Genomic DNA, 27,220 nt, shown 5'->3' on the forward strand with positions numbered 1-27,220 from the left:
TGTTTAGTTTTCAGTTGTAAACTATTTTTGTTGTAGAAATTAATTTCATTTTTCCAAATTTGGTTTTTTTATTTCCTAAAAAAGCTATGTTTTTGTGATTCTTGTGTAGTTAATGTTTTTGTATATGTTTTTTTTAAAAAAATAAGCGTGGGTTATGGCAGACCCTAACCTGTATTACTTAAGATAACCTTGAGTACATTTTTCCATTTTTGTCCTCTTCTATAATCTTGGACAGACAATCATCAAAGGGTGAGAAAAAATACTTGTAACTCCCTAGTGCAGTGCTAGGGAAGGAGTGTCCTAGTGAGGCTAGGTGATCTGCTGCCGTTGTTTGTCTCTCGATAGACGTGATGGAAAGTTATCCGCTGAAACTTTGTCTTTAGATCCCTTATCTCCATAGTAATGTTGAGGCAGTTCCATGGTGGTTGTACTTCCTGGTTCAATATCTGGATGGCATTGAGTGAATGGGATGCTACCATGACCTTGGTATTGGAGAGATGTAGACTCCCTATGAGTCCATATTTTATTCCCTGAAGTTCTTGGTATAGGACCGAGCGAGACCCATTGCATCCTGAATATGCCAGTCTTACTTCTCCATTACTATCTCGTAGCATTCCTCCAAATCCAATATTGTCATTAGTTACTGACCCATCTGAGTTTAGCTTTAGAACATCACAATCAGGTTTTGTCCAGGTGCAGTTGATGAGGACTCTCCCTTTCATACTTGCTGTCATTCCAATTCATTGCAAGAATTCTTGAGTTTGCACTATATCGACCACATCCTTGAGCTCAGCTTGCAACTTCATGAGCTCGTGTCTGAATATGTTCAAATCTTCTAGAATTTCGCTCAGTTCAGATTCCACCTACTGTTGCGCAGATAAAGGCTTTCATAATTTCAACTTTTGTGGAGTTTGCGTGAACTACCCTGAAGATACTGGACCATTTTCTATTCATGTTCCTTGCATCTGTTAACAATCCCATGAAGTTTTTAACATCATTCCAGACTTGTTTTGAATATGGGCATTCAAAGAAGAGGTGCTTAGAGTTTTCCCTGCTGTCTGCACAGAATATGCATTGTGAAGAAGTGAGCACCTTCTTATGCATTAGTCGGTCCTGAGTTTGGATTGAGCCCGAGAAGAGATACCATAAACAGAAGGAGTTTCTTGGATGCACAAGCTTCCCCCAAACCAAGTTGGACCATCTTACCTATGTGGCTCTCTTCCTGATTTCATCATATGCCAATTTTGTGGTGAAGGCACTTGTGTGAGAAGGAGTCCAGACAACAAGATCCTGATGCAATGTCGTGTTAATGTCAGTGGAGAGAATCTTAGATTGCAGCTCTAGGTCTTGGATGAGATTAACAGAGGAGTTCTAGATGCCATTAGAGATTAGAGCTTGCACTTTAGTATCAAGAGGAAAAATAGTTACCCATGTTGTGAGAGCTTGCTGGTTCTTTAGGAGAGGTTCACTTGTACACCACAAGTCATGCCAAAGGTGCGTAGTGGTACCATCTGCTATCCTAGTTCTGATAAAGTTTCTAGCTAGTTTCCTTGTATGCAGAATATGTCGCCATGCCCATGAACAGTCTTGTGGAATTGGCATTATCCAGAAGTGCTTGTTCTTGATATGCTGTTCATATGTCCATTGAACCCACACAGATTCTTGCTTTGATGCAATTTTATAGACTAGTTCATAATTTGTAGCTTTATTCCATCTTTGTAGGCCCATGATATTAAAGCTTCCTTCCTCCTTTGCCAAACATACAGTGTGCCAACTTGCTTGATGCATTTTCCTTGCCATTGAAGGTCAAGTCCATAGAAATTTAGCACAGATGCTAGTAATCTGATTAAGAATAGCCTGAGGCATGATAAAAGTTTTGGACCAGTAGACATGAAATGAGGTGAAGACAGACCTTATGAGCTTAACTCTACCTGCATGAGAGAGTAGGCTCGCTTTCCAGTCTGTTATTCTGGATGTGACCTTTTCAATCAAAGGCTGACAGTCTTTAATGCTCAATCGAGATAATACTAGTGGGACCCCAAGATAAGTGATGGGAGGTTTAATCACTTGAACTTCTAGAAGATTTGCAAGGCTTGAGGCCTCTTCATCATTTAGTCCCCCAACTAGCATTGTAGTTTTTGAAGTGTTCATAGATAGGCCTGTAGCTGCTACAAAAAAGTTCAAAATGTCCCTGATAGCAATGACTGATAGAGATTCTCCTTTGTAAAAGATCATGACATCATCAGTAAAACATAAGTGGGTTAGCTTGATCCTTTTACACTTAGGATGCAGCTTAAAGGAGTTCAAAATCATGCCTTGAGTGAGTAAACAGCCCAAAATCTCCATGACAATTACAAATAAGTAAGGCAAGAGCAGATCCCCCTGCCTTAAGCCCCTCTTTCCTTGAAAGAAACCTTCAATAGAGCCATTTATGAGAAGAGAGAAGTGGGGGTTCATGATGCATAGCTCTATCCAACTTATCATTCTTGGAGGAAAATTAAGTTTTACCTGCATGTGATGAATAGTCTCCCAACTCACCATGTCGAAAGCTTTTTGAATGTCAAGTTTGATGGTGCATCTAGGTGATAACCTTTTCCTTTCATAACTTCTGATAAGCTCATGAGTGATTAATAAGTTATCCTGAATACTCCTTCCTGGGATAAAGGAAGTTTGATTGGATGAGACTAGATCAGAGATGAGAGGCTTCAGTCTATTGGTAATGACTTTTGTGATGCATCTATAAAGAATAGTGCAACATGCTATGGGCCTGAAATGTGTCATAGAGGAAGGATGCGGTTGCTTTGGAATGAGACAAAGGAGTGTTGAGTTTACTCCTCTTGGCATCTTCCCTGCATTGAAGACATTTATTATCGCATTTGTGAAGTCATGCCCAACAATACTCTAGCAAAATTTGTAGAAGAAGGAATTGAAGCCATCAAGCCCAGGAGCCTTTGTGTCATCCATTGAGAATAGTGCTTGCTTTATTTCTTCAGGACTGATGTTTGCATCTAGGTTGTGATCCTCGGTGAGTGAATCCTTGACTAGAAGATTGTGGAAGAAGTCAGGGTGTACATCTATGTTGGCAGTGGTGCCTATCATGTCTTTGTAGAAATCAGTGAAAACATTTATGATTTGCGTCTGGGTGTTGATAGAGTTGCCTTCCTTGTCATTTATGGACCAAATAGGTCTCTTGTGTTTCTTTTCCTTCAAGCAGTTATGAAAGTAAGAGGTCCCCTTGTCACCCTGAATGAACCAATCATGTGATGATTTAAGTTTTATTTCCAGTTCCGGTGCCCTTGCAAGTTCCCCATAGAGTTCCATGGCTTCTTTCTCTTTTCTTGCAAGATTGTGGTCTAGTGGATTCAACTGTAGTAGCATCTATATACGGTGAATCTCTTCCTTTGCAGCTTCTACTTTAGTATGCAGGCTGGAGAAGTGAAGCTTGGTCCAGCTTTTGAGCCTAAGTTTAAGAACTTTGAGCTTTTGAAGAAGAATGTACATTGGGTTTGCATCAGCTCTTATATCCTATGTTACTTTTAAAATCTCCATGAATTCAGGATGATAGGCCCAGCCACTAAAGAATCGAAAAGGGCTTGGTCGTTTTACAAAGTTATGCCATCTAACTAAGGCTGGAGTGTGATCAGAGGTTGTATGGGAGATGAAGTTTGCTTCAGTGTCTGCATGAGTTCCAAGCTAATAAGAGTTCACCATGCATCTGTCTATCTTAGTCATGATTCTTTTCTTTCCTTCTTGCTTATTGGACCAGGTGTAGAAGTGACCAACAAACTTGAGATCGGAGAGGCCATTTGCTTGGAAACAATCAGTGATATTCTCAATCTCTCGAGGATGTACTGGGGCTCCCCCTATTCTCTCCTCAAATTTTGTGACGTTGTTAAAATCACCTATCAAGCACTAGGGCTGGGCATTTGGGTTTAGGCAATTTATATCGTTCCAAAGCTCCTTCCTGCGATTACTATCATTTCTTGCATAGATAATAGTAAAGTAAAAGGAAACATTTGAATGTAAAGTTACCTTGACATGAATGTACTGTTCACTTGCTTTTAGTTTCTGAACTTGAACTTCAAAAGGATTCCAAGCAACCCATATTCTGCCATTTGGGTCTTGCTCATAGTTGTTTATAACTTCCCAGTCAGGGCAGCAGGCTTGACTGGTGGAATCAAACTTTTCATTTTTCACCTTTGTTTCTATGAGACCAAGAATCGTCAAGGAATTCTCTATCCTCATCTTATTTACTTCTTGCATTTTGTGAGAGTCATTTATTCCTCTCACATTCCAAACACTTATAGGACCACTCATCTTGAGTTTTTGTGGTTTCTTTTCCTACCTAACCCCTTGGGCCTTCCTCGTCCTTTTTTCTTCGAAGTACTAGCTTGCCTCTGGGTAGATTGCTGCTAAGCATACTTCTTCGATCTTGTAGTGACTGTGGAAGTAGTGATCTACCGCATAGGTGTAACCAGAGTTTCCTCTTCAATGGTTGGGTTATGAGTTTTTGGTTCTGGGTACAAGTGTTCTTCAAAGCATAGTACAAAATATCATGATATAGGTATTTATCGATATTCAATTTCTGGATATGTATCGTGGATATATCCCCTTCTTTGGGGATATTTGACATTGTTCCACATGCAAATATCGTGGATATATTCAAAATATCGACAAATATCGTGGATATTGTGGATATTTCTGGATATATCATGATACATTATTTATATTTATTTGAAATATAATGGTAAATATTAAATAAAATTGTTATATACATAAAATATCACAAAATATCACAAAATATCACAAAATATCCTCAAATATCACAAATATCATCGAAATATCACCGATATTTGCAGTCGTATATATCTCTGTGCATATCATGATATTTATATATCTTTCTTTGAAATCTGGATAGATATCCCCAAATATCGCGATATATATTTTGTACTATGCTTCAAAGTACTCAGTCTCTTCCTCTGATAGATGTCCATCAATCTATGCTTCATCCTCTGCTGCTTCCAAGAAATCTGTCTGAGATTCTGCTAGAGCTGCCTGAGATTCTGCCAGAGCTGCTTGAGATTCTACCAGAGTTGCCACTTCCATGACCATTTGGAGGCAGTCCTCCTCTGTGGGTGGAAGGAAAGGAACCAGGTCAGTGACTGAGCTAGGGATGCTTCCTAGCCTAGTGTTAGCATCCCCTCTATCCTGTTCACCCTGATTTGGGTCTTGCCTTACTTCATCTGCACTTACAATTTCAGTAGTAAGTGGCACTTCTTCCAAATCCTCTGGTGTCCCAAAAGATGGTAAGACCTCTTCTCTTTGTGTTCTGATTTTTCCCTCTATTGGTCTCCATTATTTTGCTTGTTTGTTCCGACTAGGACCCTTGCTTTAGCCTTCATTGCAAAAAATTTGTCTGGCTTTTGGAGAGAAATGGTGCAGGGTCATTTTGAGTTGCTTCTGCCTCTTGGTTAGGCACTTGCTCTTTCCCCTTTTCAGCTCTTAGACGTCTACATTTATCAGTTAAATGGCCAACCATTTTATGTTTAGTGATTATTCGGGCCACTTTTTGGATTTTTCCCAATCTTACATTTTCCGGCATAGGCAAGGTGGAAACATTCAATTCTCAGTTCCTCCACTTCCACTAATATTTTGTCTGGGATTGATTTCGTTAAATCTACATCGACTAGGACCCTTGCATAATATATGTTCTCCATTGCAAAAAAATTTGTATCTACTCTGATAGGGCAACCCAGTCCCCGCCCCATAGACATCAACGTTTTAACTTCCCAATATTCATGGGGAAGGCCTGGAAACTTTACCCACACAAGGAATGTTGTTTGTCAATGGTTTTCGATATTGAAATTTGGGGTCCATTTTGTGAATCGCAATAGATGTCCTGCAATAATCCATGGTCTTCCATGGAAAACTTTGTTGTACTCTGCTTCAGCTTCAAATCTGAAAAGGATCTACCCTTTACCCAAAGGTGTCACCTTTACTTTTCCCATTAAACCCTAATTAACGGTAAGCATTGAATAACAAGTAGTAAATGAAATTAGATCTAACAATTGATTTGCTCAATGTTTAGCCGGTTCATGTCTATTTCGGGCCTTTAATATAAAAACTAGAGAGAGTTTTGCAAGCTTTTATGCCCTTTTCATCTAACAATGAACTAAGCTTTTGGTATCTTTATGGATGGATGGTCTCCTCATTTTGACGGCATAGGCAAGGTGGAAACATCCACTTCTGCTCCTCTGATTGGGTCAAGGCTTGACCATCCTTTGACTTGGCTTTGTCAATCCGAGGTCTGATAAATGCCATGAAGCTGACTTTCCTCCTTTATGCCTCATTCCTTAATCTTTGAAGCCCGGCATAAAGTTTCTTACTTATTATTCAACATTGGGGGTGTTATTAGGGGAAGGCTTGGTGATGTCCTACTCCCAATCCAAAAGGTGGAAGAGCCATAATGATAAGCAAGAGTTTCAGAGAAAATTCTTAAAGAGTGGCTTCCTTTTGTATGTTTCCTATTCTTTTATTCGAGACAAAGGAAACATGAGGGTTGAGAGGAGAAAGACTCAAGCTTTCCGAAACTCACACTGTTAAGCAGTGTAGGATTTTACCCGGAAAGGAAGGTTCTTAATGGTTAAGAAGATAAGAAGAAGCACCACCTTTTTTTTTTTTAACTAGAAGCGGCAAAAAAATTGAGTACTGGATCGTAGCTCAACTTAAGTTAACTCACACCCATATTCCCAAGAATTGGTCCCCATTTAGAATTCAAAACTTTTGTATATGTTAAAACATACATGAAGTGGTCTTTACTTTCCATTTCAATTCATTTGATTTTATTGGTTGGGGTTTTAGATGAAGAGGTTAAATACGTATATGAGTGTCAGATCACTTTGGGTGGTGAAAAAAAATGTTGATGGGGTTGTTCTTGATTTTTTTTTTTGTTTGCACCCACAAATTCTTTGTATATACATAATATGTCGATGAAATTGCTATCATACGGACCATAGTTTTCTCCTTGGAACGCTTGATACTAGTGGTCTTGACCTTAACACTTAGTAGTGCCCTTGAAGAAGAAAAGCGTATTGATTGAAATTAAAGTTTAGCTTCCTCACCAACACTTCTTCTTTTTAGTATCTTTCGTGAACATTTGCTGCAAGTATTTTTATTTGATCCATAGATCGATTAAATTAGACGAGGTATGCATATTAGTTTATCTACTATTTTTTATGACATTCTTTTGTAACAATTAGTGACTTAGGGCTTTTGTAACAATTAGTGACTTAGGGCTTTTGTAACAATTAGTGACTTGGGGCTTGGCTCACTACTTGTTTGTAGTATTTATTGATCAATTATCTATAAGAATAATGTTTTTTCTTGTCTTTCTTTTGCTTGCTTTTTCCAGATCATTTGTTGTTATGCTGGTTTTTGGTCTTTAGTATATTTGTTCCCAAGCTATAGTTTTAATTGAAATGTTATATCTTATAATAGTGAAAATCATTTGGGTTATAGAGCATGCCAACTTCATAGTGGACTGTTGCTAATTGATTATGTTATTTTCTATTATATATGTAAAAGTATATTTTATACTTGTCTTGCGCTCCATTTGGGGTCGCAATAAACTACTTATAAACCTTTTTGCTTCGTTTATGTGAAGGAAAGATCTAAACTTGTGTGCTAGATGTCTTCTACTTCTCCAAGCAAGGCTTGGATGAAAGAAATATGGCCGCAGACCAAGTATTTGGCAGGTGTTGAGTCTTTTATGAAATTTGCCAAAGGCAACTCAGGGGTGTTGATTGGTATCTTTGCCCATGTGTAAATTGTCATAATGTTGGTGATGGAAAAACTTATAAAGTGATGAGGGAACATTTAATTTGTGAGGGTATAATGCCATCATACACTACATGGTATTGTCACGGTGAACCCCTTAAACCGATTGAGGCTAACCATAAGAGGTATAAGGCATCTGCTAATGGTGAGACTCAGGGATCTGTTAGTGGCTAAACTCGGGGAGAGCAGCCTAGAATGCCTGATTTGGTGAATGACACTTTGAGGAATGTTCATCCTGAGGACCTTGATGCTTGCATGAATGAATTAAATTCACATGAAAATCTTTCTGCTAAGGGATGATGCTACTCAACCTTTATATCCATCATGTAGCATTAAAGACACGAAGTTATCTGTCTTAGTTGAGTTAGCGGGTTTGAAATCGACGCATAATTCGTCTCACAACAGCTGTAATGCATTGCTAAAAACACTCAAACGGGTCCTTCCTAGTAGTAACACCTTACCTGATAGTACAATAAAAGCTTTGGAAATTATCAAATCATTGGGTATGGATTACAAGTCTATCGATGCATGCCCAAATGATTGTATTCTGTATTGGAAAGATAATAAAGCTTTGAAATAGTGTCCTACATATGGAGAGGGCAGGTATAAGGTTGAGTTCCATAATAAGGCGACACTTGTCCCAAAGAAAGTGTTAAGATACTTTCCTTTAACACCATGGCTGCGTAGGCTATACAGGTTAGCTACTTGTACTCTAGTAATAATTTTTTACTATATGTTCATCTCACACGAAATTATTTTGTGTAAGTTTTCTAATTGTCTCTACTTTCTAGCATTCCTTGGATTGCTGAGATGATGACATGGCATTTCAAATCAGCTTCCCCAATTGGATACATGCATCACCCTTCAGATTCTTCTTGTTAGAAAGGAATTGATACCGCATATCCTGAATTTGTTGCTGAGCCTCGTAATATTCGGTTAGGGCTTTCAACTGATAGATTCAATCCATTTGGAAACAAAAGCCTTTCTTATAGTTTTTGGCCATTAATGGTTGTTCCTTACAACCTTCCTCCTTTTTGCATGCTTAAAGAATTTACGATGCTATCATTGTTAATTCCCGGAAAAAATAGTCTAGGAAGAAACATTGATGTGTACTTGGAACCGCTAGTGGATGAGCTGATTGATTTGTGGAATATTGGATTGCAAGTTTACGACTCTCACAGTAAAAAGTATTTTACAATGAAAGCTATGCTTTTGTGGACCATACAAGATTTCCCAGCCTATGGCTACCTTTCGAGTTGCAAAACTATTGGGAAGTATGCGTGTCCAATCTGCGGTGAAGATATATCATCAATTAGGCTTAAACATGGAATGCAACAAGCTTACATGTGTCATAGATGCTTTCTGCCTGATGAACATCCATTTAGAAAACAAAAATCTCAGTTTAATAGAAAAGGAGAACATGGAAAGGCTCCTAAGCTATTGATTGGCAACAAGGTACTTGAAAAAGTTAAAAACCTTCAATATGTGTATGGAAAAGTAGCAACTTGGAAAAAAAAAAGGCTTGAGGATGACTATTTGATTGTGTGGTCTGGTGAATCAATCCTATATAGGTTGCCATATTGGAAGGTACAATCTTAATATATGTCAATTCCATTTTTGTATTAACATTTACTTATACATTTAAATTTGAATGTATACCCAGAGTTTGGATGTCCGTAACAACATTGATGTCATCCATGAGGAAAAAAATGTGGTTGAAAATCTCTTAGCTACAATAATGGGCATGAAGAGTAAGACTAAGGATGGCCTTCAAGCTCGTTTGAACCTTAAGGATTTAAATATCCGGAAAAAAATTGTGGCCTATCCAAAATGGGAATAGAACATTTTTGCCAAATGCTCCCTTTTTACTTTCAAAGGAAGAGAGGCAGCTATTTTGTCAAACCCTTCAATCATTGAAAGTTTCGATCGGGTACAGTTCTAATTGGAAGTATAATGTGAACATGGAGGACCTTCAAATCAGGTGTCCTAAATCACATGATTATCACATTGTTATATAACAATTATTGCCGGTATTGTTGGTGTACGCCTACAAGACTCAAAAGTCGTTAGCTGCTACTATTAGACAACTGTCTATATTTTTCAATGTCCTTTGTGCCAAGGTTATTTGCTGAAAGGACCTTGATCTTGTAAGTCAATAAAATTTTGAATTTTTATGTGTATTCAAGAAGTAGTTTCCACCTTCATTTTTTGTTTCGATGACACACCTTGTAGTGCACTTGGCAGAGGAAGCATGGATATGTGGTCTTGTTAAGTTTCGATGGATGTATCCTTTTGAGAGGTTAGTGAATTAGTTAATTGCTCATTCATGATTTCAATGTTGATTATCAATGAAAATGCTTAACTAGTTTCTTGTTTTAGGATGATGAGAACATTCAAAACATATGTGAAGAATATAAGGTATCCAGAAGGGTGTCTTGCGGAGCGCTACCTTGTTGAAGAGTCGATATTATACTGTAATGAATACATGCCAGAAGGTGGGAATGGAAGTCATAGTCGCGGAAGGAAAAAAATCATGGATGAAGAGAAGGGATATTCAAGTGAGCATCCTATAGGTAGAAAGGGAAGAGTGTACAAGCTTTCAAATTTGCAATATGAGCAAGCAAGAAGATGGGTTTTAGAGTGCTCTAAAGATGTTGTTCCATGGAGAGAGTATGCACAACTTCTACTTAAAAATCTATAAACATTATTGTCCAATCTAGTACATAACATTCTGTACTTAGGCCTATTCTGAAATAGGAAATACGAGTCTTACTAACAAAACCACCGAGCAAGGAGGAGAGGGCGAAAGGGAAAAATAGTTGAAAAACTATTGAATTTTATTCCATGCAACAGGTCCGTATGAGCCATATATAGCCCTCTAGTATGTTCTGACATTTAGGTTCTACAAGAATTCTAACATTATACATTTTCACCTCAACAGTTAGAAAAGGAGGAGATGTCCAGGCCACTTTGAAAAGGCCCGTCTTTTAAAGCTACCTCATATAACCAATATAGTGTAAATGGGTATACATTTTGCACAGTGAAGTCTCAAATTTCTAAGACAACACAAAATAGTGGGGTTACCATGAATGCTATGACAAGCTTTAGAGCAAGTGCTAAAGATAAGAACTATGTTGATGGGGATGCAACCTATTATGGTGTTGTTAACTTGATTCTTGTGCTGGATTATACTGATTTCAAGCAAACAGTTTTCTATTATGATTGGGTGCGAACAGGAGATAGAGTAAATGTATGTTCGATTGATCTGGGAACAAAGTTAACTTTTGTGAATTTTAGAAAGTTCATGAACAATTCAAAAGTTGATGATGAGACTTTTATCCTTGCCTCTCAAGCACACCAAGTCTTTTATTGCAAAGATCCCAAAAGAGATGATTGGCATATTGCTTTTAGATGCTCTTAAGAAGTTGACCCAAGATGTGGATTCCTATGAGGATCCTCTGGTTTTCGCTCAAGAATGAATGCAGATGCTTTTAGATCCACATTAGTGGATGAGGTGGTAGATGAAGAGATAAATGAAGGATCTTGGGTTGATTAAGTTTTAAAAGAGCAACAACACTTTTGTTATGGTACTTTTGTTTGTTTGTACTGGTTTGTATGTACTTCATGTGTCACAATCCTTGGTTGAATGCAACTCCTGTTTGCATATACTAGTTTGTACTTGTTCTTTTTATGTGAACTTGCTTTGCTGGGTGCATCTTCATGTTTGTATGTAATGGTTGGAAGTGTATATGTTATAAGTACTATGTTTGGCTGCCCATCACATAATTTTTGCATTTTTTTATCAACTGTTTTTTTTTCAAGTTAGTTATTGATGTTTTGGGTAAGATTTCAACATAATGTCTTCCGAATCTCAACATTCTGAGGGTGGGGTTGGATCTGGACAAAGTGAGCATGGTGATGATGGTAATTAATGTACTGTTTACTTATTGGAAATTATATATTACACTTGTTATAATTTTTTCTAAAGTATATTCTTCTTTGTTTTAGCAATTGTTGAAAAGAAGTTTGTTCTCTTCGATGAAGATGGAAGACCTGTTGGAGGCAAATCCTCAGAATTCTCTAGTTCCCTTGGTGAAATCAGTTGTGCCCATGCTCCAATTGTATTCCAAATGTCGAAAGAGGTACCCGACCAAAAGAAAGACCTCATCTGGGAAGCAATCTCAGTGAGTTTGACAGTTAGATTATTTCATTTAAGCTTAAAAAAACATTATAGTTTACTTCATTATTTTTTACTAAGATTCATTGTAGAAAGAATTCAAAATGACTGGTACAAGACGAGCACAAGTCCTTAAAAAAGCTAATGAATATTGGAGAAAGTACAAGAGCAGTAAACTAAGGAAGATATATGACAAATTTAATATGGATGAAGAAAGGAAAAGAAATTTCCCTGGTTGTGTGAGACAAGAAAATTGGGAAAAGTTTGTTGATAATGAGTCTACGGAAGCAGCAAAGCTTCGCCGTGTTAAAGGCAAGATCTCTAGGGAGGCTGCAAAAGCACGTCAGAGATCTGGTAAAAAGAGTTCAGCTAGATTAGCTCATGATATGGTAATAATTGGATAATATTTTTGTTATTTACTTATGAAAAGAATGTAAGTAGTTTTATTAGACATACATGAAATGCATATTGTAGATTTATTAGTTATGCATGAAATGCATTTTGTATTATTCCGTGTTTGAGTGCAGTGGGTGGGGGTTGTGCTGTTTTTTGTGTGTCAATATTAGGTGGAGATTGCTGGTAGGCGTGCGAGTGGGTGGGTCAATAATGGTGGGCGTGTGCAGGTTGAGTGGGTGAATGTAGGTAGATGGTATGATCTGAATTGTGTTGGCAAGTGGGTGGGAGACTACTGGTGGGTGGGTGCAAGTGGGTGGGAGACTACTAGTGGGTGGGTGCAAGTGGGTGGGTGAATACTTGTGGGCATGTGAAGGCTGAGTGGGTTAGTGCAGGTGGATGGTGTTGTCTGAATGTTGAGTGCAGGTAAGTGGTTGATCAATTCCCAAATGTGCATTTTATTACCTGTATATTGCTGCATTACAGTCCTCTTACGCTTAACGAAAAGACAACTCATAGCTTTTACTGTCTTTTTCAGGTTAAGGAGTATTTCAGACCACTTGCATAAAAGTTGTGTCTTATCACCAAAAGGAGTCTTAATCACACTTATTATGGAGATCAGTAGCTGCTGTGGAAAAATGCTAAAAAAGTCAAAGTCAACAGTCAAAGGACTCAAATCAGAAGACTAAAGATGGAGGCCCTTATTTCAAATTATGAAGACTTATCCCTAAATATACCTTGGTCAAGAAGGCACCCATAAAGCAAAAGCAAAAGTGAAAGGGGTGAGGTGTCTAGTTTAGAATGAATGAGGGCAAATTTGTAAATGGAAAAAGTAGGGGTATATAATCAAAAAGCAAAGAAGAAAGAACTCATCCATTGTCTTAGGATCCAAACCATTTAGTTTGTTTAATTTCTTGTTATTTTATTTCCTTTATTTCAATCAACTTGTTATTTCATTTCCTTTATTTCAATCAACTTGTTATTTGTTCTTTGTTTCAATCTTCATCTTGTTTGCTTGTTTCATTTCAATGTTTTAATCAATCTTCATTTCATGTTTTCAACTCATTTTAATCAACAATCAAAGCTTTCAAGTTCATTAGCTTAGAACCATTCTAATATTCAAGAGTCTACCTTTCTTCTTCTATCTCCCTCACTCAAACTCTAAACAATTTAGGATGAACCTCAACTTCTAAACTCTTTTGAAGTATACTTCCACCACTACTAAAACTTCAAATGGCGCCACTGCCAAGGATTGAAGGAGTGAGAATGATTAGTTAAGAATCTAAGAAGGGAGCATCACTCTCACCTTTCCATTTATATTTTTTTTTATTTTTGTCATTTTATTTTTATTGTTTCTCTATAATGAGATACTTTTTTGCAAAACAGGTTGCGGGACAACAAAGGTGGAAAGGAGCTAATCAAACAAAGGTGTACTTGAGAAGTTGCCATTAATAAAGGTTGGGTCCCCTAAACCCCTAGACTTTCAAAAAAAAAAAAAAAAAAAAAAAAAAACAACCGCCATCCACGGCGGGCTGGCGACACGACACACCACCGGGTCACCTCAACATAAGTGTGTGCGATTTTTTTGAGGTCTAGTTCATTTGCGACACATAGTTGTACTCCGAGCCTGGATTTTATAATAGAGTAGGAGAAAACAGTGGAACTTATTTGTAATAGTTAGTGATTTAAAAAAAAACAAAAAACAAAACAAAACAGACCTTGGTTTTTATTGATTTCTTATGATGAACTTGAGTTAAACTTGGTTTAAGTTTAATACTTACGAGGGGATTAGAGTTTCAATTGCCTTGGGAAGTTCAAGTGTGTGAGGCAAGTTGTGGATCATAGCTCACACACTTTGAATCAACTTGGTAATCAACACTCTAAGTTTAATTAACTCTACTTAATCTAGGTGATTAATCTATAACTAGTTAATTAGATTAGTATAATCTTAGTTTAGTTTTAAGTTTGAGCCCTTGAAGGCAAAGTTGTATAAATTGTAAACACCCAACTTGTGGGCTTTTTAAGTGGGCCATTATTTGTAACTTAAAACAGGGTAAAGCTCGAAAGGTTGGGTCTGATTCTCAGATCAAGCGCCAACCGACGTTGTCTTCTCCTCAAGCAGCGTGTAAGCACGACTTGAGAGGTAACATCTAAACCTCCTCAAAGCCAAAGTAAGAGGATACTTGTGTGTTCAAGCATGCTTACGTGATTGTTTGAAATTTACTTTCCGCACTGCAATTTACATTTGAGCATAAGGCTAAACCCAAGCCATAACAACCATTGGGAAGTCATTACCCAATGTAGGTAAATTAGGACGTTGCTTGATTCTTGAAAGTCCTAGACCAAAAAAAATAATTAAAATCAATAAACTAGAGCCCAAAGTAGTCACGCTCCTCCAGAAAAAGGACAAAAATATAGCCACGAGGATTTAGAGTAATCAGTTACCAAATTCCGATAGACCAACTACCTTCCTCACTCCCCTCCCCAAGATTCATCATGAGTGAGATTCTTGGTAGCACATCACTTGGTAATGTGACTGCCTACTTTTCTGAGACATGTAGTAGAGCCATCCTAGTCTCGCGCCCAACTGTTCTCTTGAACAGGGCATAGTAAAATTATAAACCAAAGCAAATATTTTCAAAAATCCAAAAAAATGAATTTCTACTATTTGTGCATCATCATTGATTGAGCATTCATGTCTTATCAATATGCATCGCAACCGACATTGAATTATAATGCAAACTCAGAACCTTGTTCTTTTTGGGGTAGTCCTTATCACTGGTTATCCCATTGTCCATCATATACCAAATTCAAGTCTACTAGGGGAAATCCTTACGTTTACGAACCTTAATTTTCAAACTTCCCTAGCACCCCATACACTCAAGAGTTTTCTAGTCATGCCGACAGTTCAGGGAGGTCCACCACAAATAGTCAACCACCATTCATATATCCATATGGTCAGTCAGAGTGCGGTTTCACCCAAAACCCATTACCATTCACATCACCATCCATATCAAATTCATATTCCACTCCACCATCCATCACAGACCAACTCTACCAGGAAATGGTCAAGCAAACAATACTAACTCAGCAAGTATCAACTACCTTATGTTTTCTCTAATCCAATTCAAAATAGTCCACATCTGAGACTAATATCCTTCCACCCAGTCCAAAACCCATCCAACAAAAGAAATAAGGTGTTACTATAACAACACCCATTCCTAAAGCCCATCCTGATATTAATGACCAATTAAAATCCCATCACCATCCACCTTACTATCGTGTGAATTCTAGATCTTATGACGATGACTATCTATCTAATGTCACAGTTTCCCTCACATGCCTTATCGCATCATCACCCATAAATGAGAAAACTCTAGCGGAAGAAACTCAAGAGCATGTATTAGACTCGACACATTTGGAAAATAGCATTGAGAAAATTTATGAAGATCTAGGCAGAGAGGATAAAGAAAATGAAGTGCTTGGAAAAGAGGGAGTAAATACTATGGTGAAAAGTGGATTTCAATTTAGTTTGGCCTTTAAAGACTAATCGATGGAACAAATTTGTGACATCCTTACTATTGCAGATATAAACCACAATCTTGTGGAAACGCCAAAACTAGATGAAGAATTCTCTGAGTCCTCGAGATCATGTGAAGAACCACCACCCAACCATCACCATCCTAATTTAACACCTCTTGAAATCCAACCTCCATTCATCAAAAATCCACCCATTTCTGAGGACTGCACCACTAAATCATTTCAAAGAAACCTCAAATTCGCACTTAAGCCAATTACCTTTGAGATCCTTTATAACTTTCAAAACCTTCCCATTAAAGAGATTTTGCCCAACATACATACTCACGAGCTTATCATTCCAGTTGATGAGAACCCCGCTTTGATTGAAGTGACAGAAAAATAGGAAACAAAATCTATGGGGTTATGCGAATCCTAATCTAGCTTGGTCATTGTGAACTTAACAATGGACGAAATCGATGATTTTCTTAAAGATGCCGACACTGACCCCGATTTTTTAGATACACCCAAGCTAAATGAAAAGTTCTTGGAGTTCTTGAAAGCATGCAATGATGAACCCATCATTCAAGTGGTTCAAAAGCCTAGTATATCATATTCCGCATCATCTGAGCTTTCTGAAGAACATCCACTACCAACCTCACACTCTTCTGGACAATTTAAATATGACGGGTTATTGCATAAGTTTCCATGATGGGTTGCATAAACTTTCCCTTATCATTCTACATCTTACACTCCAAATGCATCATTTCATTCTGTTTGGGGGTGTATGATTTTACATGTTTTTTTATAAAGATCCCCAACTGTTTAGATTATTAGTATATAGCTAATAACAAATCATCCATCATATGCATATAGTCTTGGGGAATCTAACTTAAAACGACCCCACATATAGTCTTGACTATAAAAGACACATCATGTTTTCTCGATATAGTCCATAAGAGTGCATCCTTAAGGTAACCGGACCTCTCCACTTGGAGGGTGTGGTTGTAAGTATCGGAGCCTTAAGTCCAAAGTATATCTTGCACATTCCATGTTAGCACTTTTACTCGTCATTTGAGTAGTGTACCCCTATGGAGCAAGTATACAATTTTTCTTTTCTTTATTTTACACTTCTTTTTAAAATAGCTTTTCTATTCCTATCATTTACAATTCCTGTCTTTATTTTAATTTCCTTGCTTTCTATTTTTATGTTTTCTGTTATTACATAAGCATTTTTCTTTTAATCTCACATTTGACGCTAAGTAGTCTTTCCTCTATAAAGAAGAGATATGAAACAAAGCAGATGGCGAAGGGGATTGAGTGAAGGTGTCTTACAGTTGTCTCTCATGGTTGTTTAGCATGTCTCATCTTCCATAGGCATGATATAATGTGGGATGGTTAGTAGCTGGAGCCCTTGATTCTGAAAACTTTTTCCTTCTATGGGTGATTTCTAATTGTTTCCAGCTTCGCCTTTCTCTTTGGTTGGAATGACTTTAACTAGGGCTAACTAGATAGTAAGAGAGGAGAGATTAGATTATCTAGAAATAGAGCTAGTTCTCTTCACTGGATTTTCCTACTTACAAAACAAGAGGTGGAAGATTTAGTGAGGCCAAACCATGGGAAGGTTCTCAATTAGAATCAGTTAATTTCAAGCATCTTCTTTTGGGAGGATCACTTTCGTCATAGTGATTTTTCTTAGAAGTTTTAGAGTTTATTTATTTTCTACCATAAAAACCAAAAAGCCAAAAACAAATGTTTATTTCTTTCTTTAATAAAATTGTTGTTTTCACCGCGCTTATAATACATGATTCTCGATACATCAATAGTTAAGTGATTTTTCAAAATGGGCAATGGATTACACATAGATCGACCCTTAGAAGTACGCAATCCCCATTCTTCTAAGGGTGTTTTGAGGATCAATTATGTGGTACTAAGCGTAGCCTATATCACCAAGTTATTTGCCCAGGTTAGAACATTCCATGTCTTGCACAGTAAATCCCCAACTCACATAACTGAAACCACAGTCTGACTAGATTGGGTTCAATAAAGAGCCGACATGAAAGTTGCCTAAGATCACCTATTATAGTTTGCTTTAAAAATTTAGCGTTAAGAATCACAGCTTTTGAGTACGAGTTTCTTAAAATATCTCTCCACAGCTTTCAAAACTAGAGGATACAAAAATGAAAATTGTACGCCCCGGAGTAACCAAAATGATACCAGATCCACGTATAATTTTATCTTCTTGTCAAAACCTCTATATGGTTAGAGATACCTTTAAATTAAGAAAAACAATTATTCTAAAAAAAATAACACACAAACACATTTCATATGTGTATGTATAGATAGTTGTTTACATACTTTACATTTCGCACTTTTTATTTCTTCACTTGTTAGCGTTATAATATTCATGCATGCATGTTAGATTTTCTGCATCATATATGTTTTCAAAAATACAAAAACCCAAAAAGATTTTATAGTATAATAAATATCCCTAATATAATAAACCATGTATTTCTCGTTCTATATCAAACAACCCACGCCCCAAACTTATTTGGGGGTGGCGTATTTTCATCATGAAGAACATAATACAGGTGTATCGCCGTTTTTGCTCATGTTTCTATTGTAATCTCTTTCCTTATATCTTCATACTTTAAGAACAAGCATAGTTCTATCATAGAGTTGGTATAGTAACACATTGCAAAAACTAGGCATCTTCTATATAGTATTATTATTATTTTTTTAAATTAAGCTAGGGTTAGGCAGACCCCCACCTGTATTGATTCAACTATTCCGTACATATATTTGTCCACTTACATAATCATTTACAATACATTGCAGTCTATGACCTAGTGGAGGGACAAACTGTACAACAAATTTAGATGCATCATGATGTGAAGCTAAATAGTCCGCTGCTCGGTTCACTTCTCTATAAACATGGGAGAAGGATATAAAAGTGAACTCCGACCGTTTCATATCTATAGCTTTAATCATGTCCATGCAGAACCAAGGAGGTTTCTCCAACTTGTTGATTGCATTCACAGCTCGCAGAGAGTCCGACTCGACCTCCACTTCCTTATAGCCTTCTGCTATACATCTCTGCAGGCATATGTTGATAGCTTTGATTTCCTGAAACAGCACAGACGCCAAGCCACCACTGCCACTGAACCCCGCTAACACCTGACCCTCTTTGTCTCTGATAACTCCACCATGTCCTGCCCCCTTACTGCTCACTGCTCCATCGGTATTGGCCTTCACTCGCCTGTCATTTGGAACCCTCCATACACATTCTACTTGCCTTTGCGTCATATATTTGGCGTCGATGTTAAGTCTCTGAAACAGATTCCTAACTCTTGCCGTATCCTTGACTGCTGGTTTTAAAACTTGCAAGTAATTCCTTGTGTCTCGCACCATCTTCTCATAAAGGTTTTGCGCTGTCTTGGCAACATGCTGAAATCTTCGGTCGTTCCTTTCCTTCCATAGATATGCCACTGCTGCACAGAAAAAAACCTTGTAGATCTCCCCCAGGTCTTCCACTTTGCATATGCGAAGGATAGACAACCACTCCCTATTTGCTATGCGGTTATCAGTGCTGATGCCGAGCAGTCGCTTGACTCGAGCTAGGACTTCCTTGGAGTATACACATTCAAAGAACAAATGCCCTGAGAATTCCCGGCTATTGTTGCATAGGCAGTAAGCTGAATTTTGGAGAATTTTCCTGTGTACGAGTCTTTCCTGGGTGGGAAGGCTTTGAGAGAACAGCTGCCATGTAGAGAAAGAGTGTCTAGGCAACACCCACTTACCCCAAACTAGCTTATGCCATTTCTTCTTTTCCTTCTCTGGTGACAGCGCCTGGTACGCACTGTTTGAGGTGAACTACCCACTCGAATGCGGTGTCCACACTATCTGGTCTTGTGCGAGATGTTTGTTGATGTCCACCTCTTGAATCACCGCCTTTAAGGTTTGAGACTGTATCTGATTGACTGCATCAGTCCATTCCCCATTAGAAATGATAACACTGACCTTAGCATCTAGCGGAAAATCCCATTCTGCCTTTGCTTCAGAGTCTTCGAGTAGCGGTGATCTTGAGCACCAAATGTCATGCCACAGCAGTGTTTCTTCCCCTTTTGCAATGGAGTATTTGATGAGTTTCTTGGCTGCAGTTCTATTGTTCAAAATACTTCGCCACGTCCATGAACAGTCTCTTGGCACTTTCATAGTCCAAAAGAAGTTGGACTTGATGTGTTGTTTCCAGATCCAATCTACCCAGATGGTGTCTTCTTTAGATATTATTTTGAAAATCAGCCCACAATGTGCACCCACATTCCATCGGTGAACATTCATAACTCCCAGTCCACCTTCTTCCCTTGTTTGACAAACTGTGCTCCAACTCGCCTGGTGTAGCCCTTTTCTATTATTTGTGCCAGTCCAAAGGAATTTTGCACAAATACTTTCCACTTGCTCGAGAACTGTCTTGGGCAGAATGACAGTTCTTGCCCAATATGTGTTAAAAGCCAGCAGGATGGACTTTATAACCTGTAATCTACCCGCATGAGATAATACTCTTGATTTCCAGTTGGTAATCTTGCGAGTGATCTTCTCTACCAGAGGTTGGCATTCCTTGATACCCAATCGAGCGGAGATGAGGGGGAGCCCTAGATATTTCACTAGAGGTTTGATCAAGTCAACCTCTAAAATGTTAGCCAGAGCACTCGCCTCTTGGTCATCTAGTCCTCCCACAAGCAGAGTTGTCTTGTGCTTGTTGATCTGTAGCCCAGTAGCATTTCCAAAAATATTTAGACATTCTTTCATGGCTTGTATGGATGCACTCTCACCTTTACAGAACAACAGAACATCATCTGCGAAAGCCAAGTGCGACAGCTTCACCTTTTTGCATTTGGAATGATACTGGATAAGTCGGTTGTTGAGCCTTTCTTGAATCACACAACTCATGATCTCCATAACTAGGACAAATAAATATGGAGATAATGGATCTCCTTGTCTGACACCTCTGCCCCCTTTAAAAAAACCTTCCGGGGCACCATTAAGCATGACAGAATAGGAAGGGGATGAAATGCACATTTCAATCCATTGACACATATTATCTGGAAATCCGAAGGTCCTGATCATTGCCTTGATAAACTCCCAACTGACCATATCAAAAGCTTCCCAAATGTCCAATTTAATGGTACATCTAGGTGTGCTATGCTTCCTGTCATATCCTCGGAGGAGCTCATGAGAAAGCAGAATGTTGTCTTGAATGGATCTGCCAGGAATGAAAGTTTGTTTGGTTAGGGTGAACCGGATCATCAATAACTAGCTTAATCCTATTTGCAATAACCTTAGAAATACATTTATACACGGTATTACACAAGGCTATAGGCCTAAAATCTTCTACTGAGTTGGGGTTATTGACTTTAGGAATAAGACATAAGAAAGTGGCGTTTATTCATCTAGGAAATATACGCTTTTGAAAAGCATTAAGGATAGCTAGAGAGAAATCATGTCCAACAACATTCCAAAGACTTCTTAAAGAAAGTGGGGGTGAACCCATCCCCCGGAGCTGTATTTTCCTTCATCTCAAAGAGTGCCTTTTTACTTCAGCCATTTGTAACCTCCTCTTCCGGGATAGTCTTCATATGTTCGGAGATGGTATTTGGGACTTGTGGCGATTGAAGAAATTCTCTCCGCTTATCTCCGGTGCCTCGGTGCCCGGAATAGAAGTGTAGTAATCGATGATGGTTTTGTTCACCTCTTTTGTCCGCGGATAGCATTCCCTTGGGCATTCGGAGAGACCATATCCCCGCCTCGGCCTTCTTTTCTTCTAAGGATTTAAAGAAGAAATCGTGCATTTATCTCCTTCTAACATCCATTCACTATCTTGCTTGCTTTTGATCTCGAGATTTCAATACCGCCGGTTCTCCATTACCTCTGCAATGCTACATGTTCTTTTCGTCCCGGATAAGGGTCCCATGGCTTTGATTGAAGTGTCTCGGATGTCATATAGGTCCCTCGGCGCCTGCTGAACTCTTTCATGGATGTTGGAGAAGTTATTCCTAGCCCACGGCTTTATCCTCTCCTTCGAAGCTTAAGTTTTTGCATTAGAACATACATAGGGTTGGAGAAAAAGGGTTTCGCACACTTCTTTCAAAGATGGAGTGGAAGTCGCGGTTGTTCGACCAAGAGTTCTTGAATCTAAATGGCGCGCCTTCCTCTCCGTGTCATCCCAAGATAGGAGAATAGGCGAAAGTGGTCGAAACACCGTGAGGCAGAAATTCTGCTTTGGAATTGGGAAACCCATTTACCCGAGGTCGTTAACCATACATCCGTCAATTTTGCTCATAATTCGCCTTTGCCCTTCACCTTGTTGTGCCATGTGTAGAAAAAGCCACCGAATCTCAGGTCAACCGGTTCAGCTTTGAGCGGGATCCACAAATTCCTCCGCTTCTCTTGGGTGCATTGGTCTCCCACCCCTTTCGTTCCTCATTTGTGGTGATGTTGTTGAAATCACCACCGTGCACCAAGGCAAGTTCGATGAACTCTTTATGGCAATTAAATCTCTCCATAAAAGCTGCCTGAGATTTTTGGTGTTTCTGGCATACACTGCAGTTAAAAGGAACTCTTCGTTATTGGGTTTGTATCTCCCCTTACAGTGGATATACTGATCAGATTCTGCTATCTTATTGATTTTCATCAAGTACGGATCCCAACAAATCCAAATACGGCCAGAAGGATCCTTACTGTAGTTATTCATGTGCTCCCATAAAGGGCAGCATGTGTTTCTGATGAAATCATATCTGTCTTGCCGGACTTTGGTTTCTAGCAAGCAAAAACGCTAAGTAAGTTTCTTCTCTACTCGACCTTGTTTATTTTCTCGCTTCGCCAAGAACATCATTTGCACCTCTAACGCGTTCGAAGCACATGGGTGTCATCATCTATGATTCCGGTTCTTGGAGCCTTTAGGTATGCCCCTACTCTTCTTGCCACTATTGTTACTTCTTGAATTCGATTCCTTCTGCTTACCGACCTCAGCTCTGCTCTTTCCACCTTGTTTCCCATATCTAGTTGTAACCCCAGTTAGTATTTCAACAGTCGGTGTAACAGTTCCAGCATCTGTCCTATTATCTACTTGAACACGATCGTGGAAATGCTCGATCTCCACTTCCAAGATTTCGATTCCTCGAGTCCTGTATAAATTTGTCAAGAGATGGTATCTACTTGCTTCCGGGTTGTACATATGACTCTCTTCTAATTCCATGACCGAATAACAAGGTTCGTCATGATTTGCTTCCTGTCTTTGGGCTTCCCTATCCCTACTTTCTTCCTGTTGTCCAATGTACACAATCATCAAGGAATCTATGTTGTCATTCCCCAGAATATCATCACTCTCCAGAGCATTCTGCCCAGACTCCACTTGCTCTTCCTGAAGTTTCCACCTCTTGTGGTTGCATAAGGCTTGTTTTGCATCGAAGTTACTAGTGATCTTTGTCGTTCTTGGCCTCCACTCTTGTCCTCTCTTGCTTCTTTGTAGTCTCCTTTTCTGACTCCTGGACATTCTATTCCTATCCAGCTGAGGTTCCTGTTCTACTGGTTCATTGCCTCCTTGTTCCTTGTTTGCATTCTCTGTGGTAGATTGCGGCATTGAGTCTTTTTCCTTTGATGTCTTCCTACATTCAGCGACTAGGTGTCCCACACACTTGCAGTTGTTGCAAAACTTAGGGATCGATCCAAATTGGATTCTCTGCTAGAACTCAACCCCTAGTTCAGGTACTTCCACAAATATTTGATCCGGGATTGGAGAGGCTAAGTCTATATCAACCAGGACGCTGGCATAATATCCATTCGTTCTTTCCAGCGAGTTCAGATCAACACGAATCGGGCAACCAAGACCTCGTCCCATACTCATGAGTATTTCTACTTCCCAATATTCAAAAGGCAGACCTGGAAACTTAACCCACACATATGCAGATGTTTGTCTATGGGTATCGATATTAAAGTTTGGTGTCCATTTAGTGAATCTAACCAATTGGCCCTGCAAAAACCAAGGACCACCAAAGAAAATACGATTTTAGTCTTCCTCATTAGAGAATCTGAACAAAACATATCCTTTCCCCAGGGGTGAAAGCTTGAATGTTGCAGACAATCCCCACGCAGCGGTAACTGCCGATCTGATGGTGTCCATGTTCAGGGATTTAGCCTCCAGCCTAGTGATTAAAGCAAACTTACAAGCTTCTATGCCTTTTTCCACCGCAGCTCTGGAGATTTTAATTGCCGGCTTATCTCCTTTGCGTGTTGGAAGTGGGAGGTTATAGATGTTCACTGTTTGCTTCATCCTACCTCGAGCTATATCAGCATACAAATCTCTGGTGGATGCAAGATTGTTTCTGAGCTCGCCCTGTCGAGATGTTTCCGCTCCATCCACCTCTGAAGACCTTGTGAACCTTACTTGGTGTCGGCCACTATTGAATCCAACTGGAACCGAAGCCATCGACCTCAAAGATAACCGATTCCAAAGGAAACTTGTTTTGACCAGCTACAAACTCTCTCTGTATCCAGAGGAGGATTTTACCAGTAGTTGAAAGAAAGGAAGAGAAAGAAAATATCTTCCACCTTTGAACTCTCACTGTAGACAGCGGAGGATTTACCAAAAAGTGGAAAAAAGGGCGCTAGAACCAGATAAGAAAACTTGGAGAAGGGTTTTGTTTACTAAACTTAGTAAGAAACAAGGTACCGGATCAGGGAGCTACTTACGTTATCTCACTACCTATCTCACCTATAGCTGTCCCCATTGTTAATGATTGTGAGCTAAAAGTTGCATTGCAATGCTAAAAGTTGCATTGCAATGTTATATTATATAGTATAGTATATTTTTTTCCTTTCTAAATTTTTTTTTGAAAAAGACCAAAAATATTTTTCCATTTAGTATTAAAAAGTCTTGTTTCCTTTTTCTATGATGAATAAAAAGTTTAGAAGTCTCATTATAGCAATAGAGTAAGGACTTGTTCTTCGTACTTAGACTAATATACGTACAATAGTTTCTACATCTTTTCATGAATTGCATGCATCAATATTTGTTTGTATATAGTAGTGAGTTTTCGAAGCCAAGGTTAGAACAATTAAGTTTCATATCCTGTGAGAATCTAGCCAAAAAGCCTCATCGGAATGATTATTGAGTGATGACACAAAGGATGTCTAGATAGAAAGACCACACGTCCACTTGCTTGATCACCACGCCATATCTTATAACGGAATTTAGGCCATTTTTAGATCGATATAGCCAAATAAACGTTAAAAACCCAAAAATATAGTTTTCTTCTAATTACCCCTCTTAAGCATTCACCCTTTCTAAAAGCCTTTTTATTCTTCACCAATAATTCTTAACCAATCATAATACACAATAAAAAAACCCAGCTAATGAGTTGAAAACTGGATGGATATCAGAAAAAGATAAGAGAAGACCTTGTACAAAAATAGAATAATTATTTTCTTCAAAAAGAAAAAAAAAAAAAAAAGAAAAGAAAGACCCATGCAAAACCAAAAATCTAAAAATCCAAAGGAGTCAAAAATCGAATCTCTCAAAAGTTCAAAATCAAATGGAGACGATATCAAAAACAAAAAGAATCAAAAGCAAAGTTAGAACTCCCAACATTCAAAATCATATGGAGTCACAAAGCCAAAGGGCTAAAAGAATGTATCACAATTCTGAAAAAAAAGAACAAAACAAGGTTCTTCTCTCGTTACAAGTATCTTGAAGACCCAGTTTCTAATATTGTCAGAGTTTTTTTTTCCCTTCCTTTTTCTTTCTAAACCATCACCGTAACCCCGTAACTCCTAATAAAATACATCTATTGATAAGAGCCCAAAACTGTAGTTTTAACCCCTTAATAATCATATTTTTAGACCAATTATGTTAATAATAAGTAAGAGTTAATACTGATTACGTGTTTTTATGCATTTCAGGCTTCAAAGTCCATTATGTGCAGAAATGTGCCACTTTAGCTAGATAAAGGAGCAATGGTTGCTTGCTAAGGAGTTCTGTGATTAAAGGCCAAGATTCAAGAAGACAAAGCTTTTCTAAAGCCCGGTCAAAGCGGAAAAGTCAAAGTCAACGCGGGCAGAAACAACACACAAAGTCAGCAGAACTTTCGAACACCATATCTTTGGACTCAGATCTCGGAATTGGGCCTACCTTATGTCAAAACGACCGGATCGGAAAGAGCTTTCCAATGGTCTAAGCCTTGACCTAATCAGAGGAGCAGAAGTGGACGAAACGTCTGTCTAAGAAAACTGCAGCTGAAGAGCCCATTTTGGACTAAAGAAATTGGGTTTTGGGCCTGATTCTCTGGCCCAAAATATGGCTCCAAGCCCATGCATGATTTTTGGATCTGAAAGTATAAAAACAAAAGCTTAGCTCTTTGTTAATGGTAGATAGTTAGACCTAGATTAGAATTAGATTAGTTAGCCTCCATTAATGAGTTTTAGAACTTAGTTTTAGAATTTCATTTCTTGTTTTAGATTAATTTCTTGAATCATTGAATATCATTCATTTGTTAAATAAAATAGTTATTATTCTTGTCATTTCGATTTTTGTTATTTCAATCTATTAGATCTAGTTTTAATTATTGTTGGTTACCATTTCTTAGTTGTTAATTAGATTTTAATTATTGTTAATTTAGATTAGTAAATTTCGAATCTTGATATTATGTTTAGTTTAGATTCATATGGAAATGATTGTGGAATGATTCTCGGCTAAACCTCCATTAGAGGGGGTTGGGAAACCTTGATGAAAGCTTGATTCCGATTATCATAGAGTCGTCGTAATTTCTATTCCACTCTAGAAACGATTAATTCGCCATGAGAATGGGTTTAATCGTTCACATGCTAGTTATGAATTGGTAGAAATGTCATGTGTAATTAGGGATTAGGAAGAACCAATTGTTCTGCATAGCAGTTCAATTCGGATTACGATGATTCGTCGTTAGTGAGTTAAGTTGAGTTAAGGTGGAATCAATCCCCCCTAATTCCTTATTATAGAATCAACGTAGTATTTTCGTAGTTGAATCAATTATAGTTTGTATCTTGTGGGTAGTTGCATCGTAGTATAATTCTCCCTCGTAAAACTCTCATTAGACTTAAGACCGATTGATTAACTAGAAAACATCACATGCTAAAGAACTAGGAGTGGAACGAACTTCCTACTCCACTATATTTGTTCAATAGAAAGAGAGTAGAAACTTTGATAAATATAGACTCGTATAAGTTTTAGTTTACTTACATTTTGAGTTTCATCGTTCATTTCGT

At 38.2% G+C, this 27,220-nt stretch overlaps 1 protein-coding gene and 1 long non-coding RNA gene across 2 annotated transcripts; one reads left to right on the forward strand and one right to left on the reverse strand.

Moving 5' to 3' along the window:
• Positions 1 to 1,806: 1,806 nt before the first annotated feature.
• Positions 1,807 to 2,346, reverse strand: LOC147524672 (uncharacterized). The gene has a single exon (XM_086575869.1). It carries the CDS (start codon positions 2,344 to 2,346, stop codon positions 1,807 to 1,809), a length of 540 nt encoding a protein of 179 aa, XP_086431995.1.
• A 9,237-nt stretch (positions 2,347 to 11,583) lies between these two features.
• On the forward strand, positions 11,584 to 12,503 carry LOC147524673 (uncharacterized). The gene is made up of 2 exons (XR_015197071.1): positions 11,584 to 11,760; positions 11,845 to 12,503. It is a non-coding gene; the product is annotated as an uncharacterized LOC147524673 (long non-coding RNA).
• The last annotated feature ends 14,717 nt before the right edge of the window (positions 12,504 to 27,220 follow it).

Source organism: Coptis chinensis, chromosome 1, assembly GCF_015680905.1.
Source record: "Coptis chinensis isolate HL-2020 chromosome 1, ASM1568090v1, whole genome shotgun sequence".
NCBI classification, from domain to species: Eukaryota; Viridiplantae; Streptophyta; class Magnoliopsida; order Ranunculales; family Ranunculaceae; genus Coptis; species Coptis chinensis.

Excerpts from the sequence above, each read along its gene's own strand:
- LOC147524672 (XM_086575869.1), bottom strand. The coding sequence starts at position 2,346 with ATGGAGATTTTGGGCTGTTTACTCACTCAAGGCATGATTTTGAACTCC.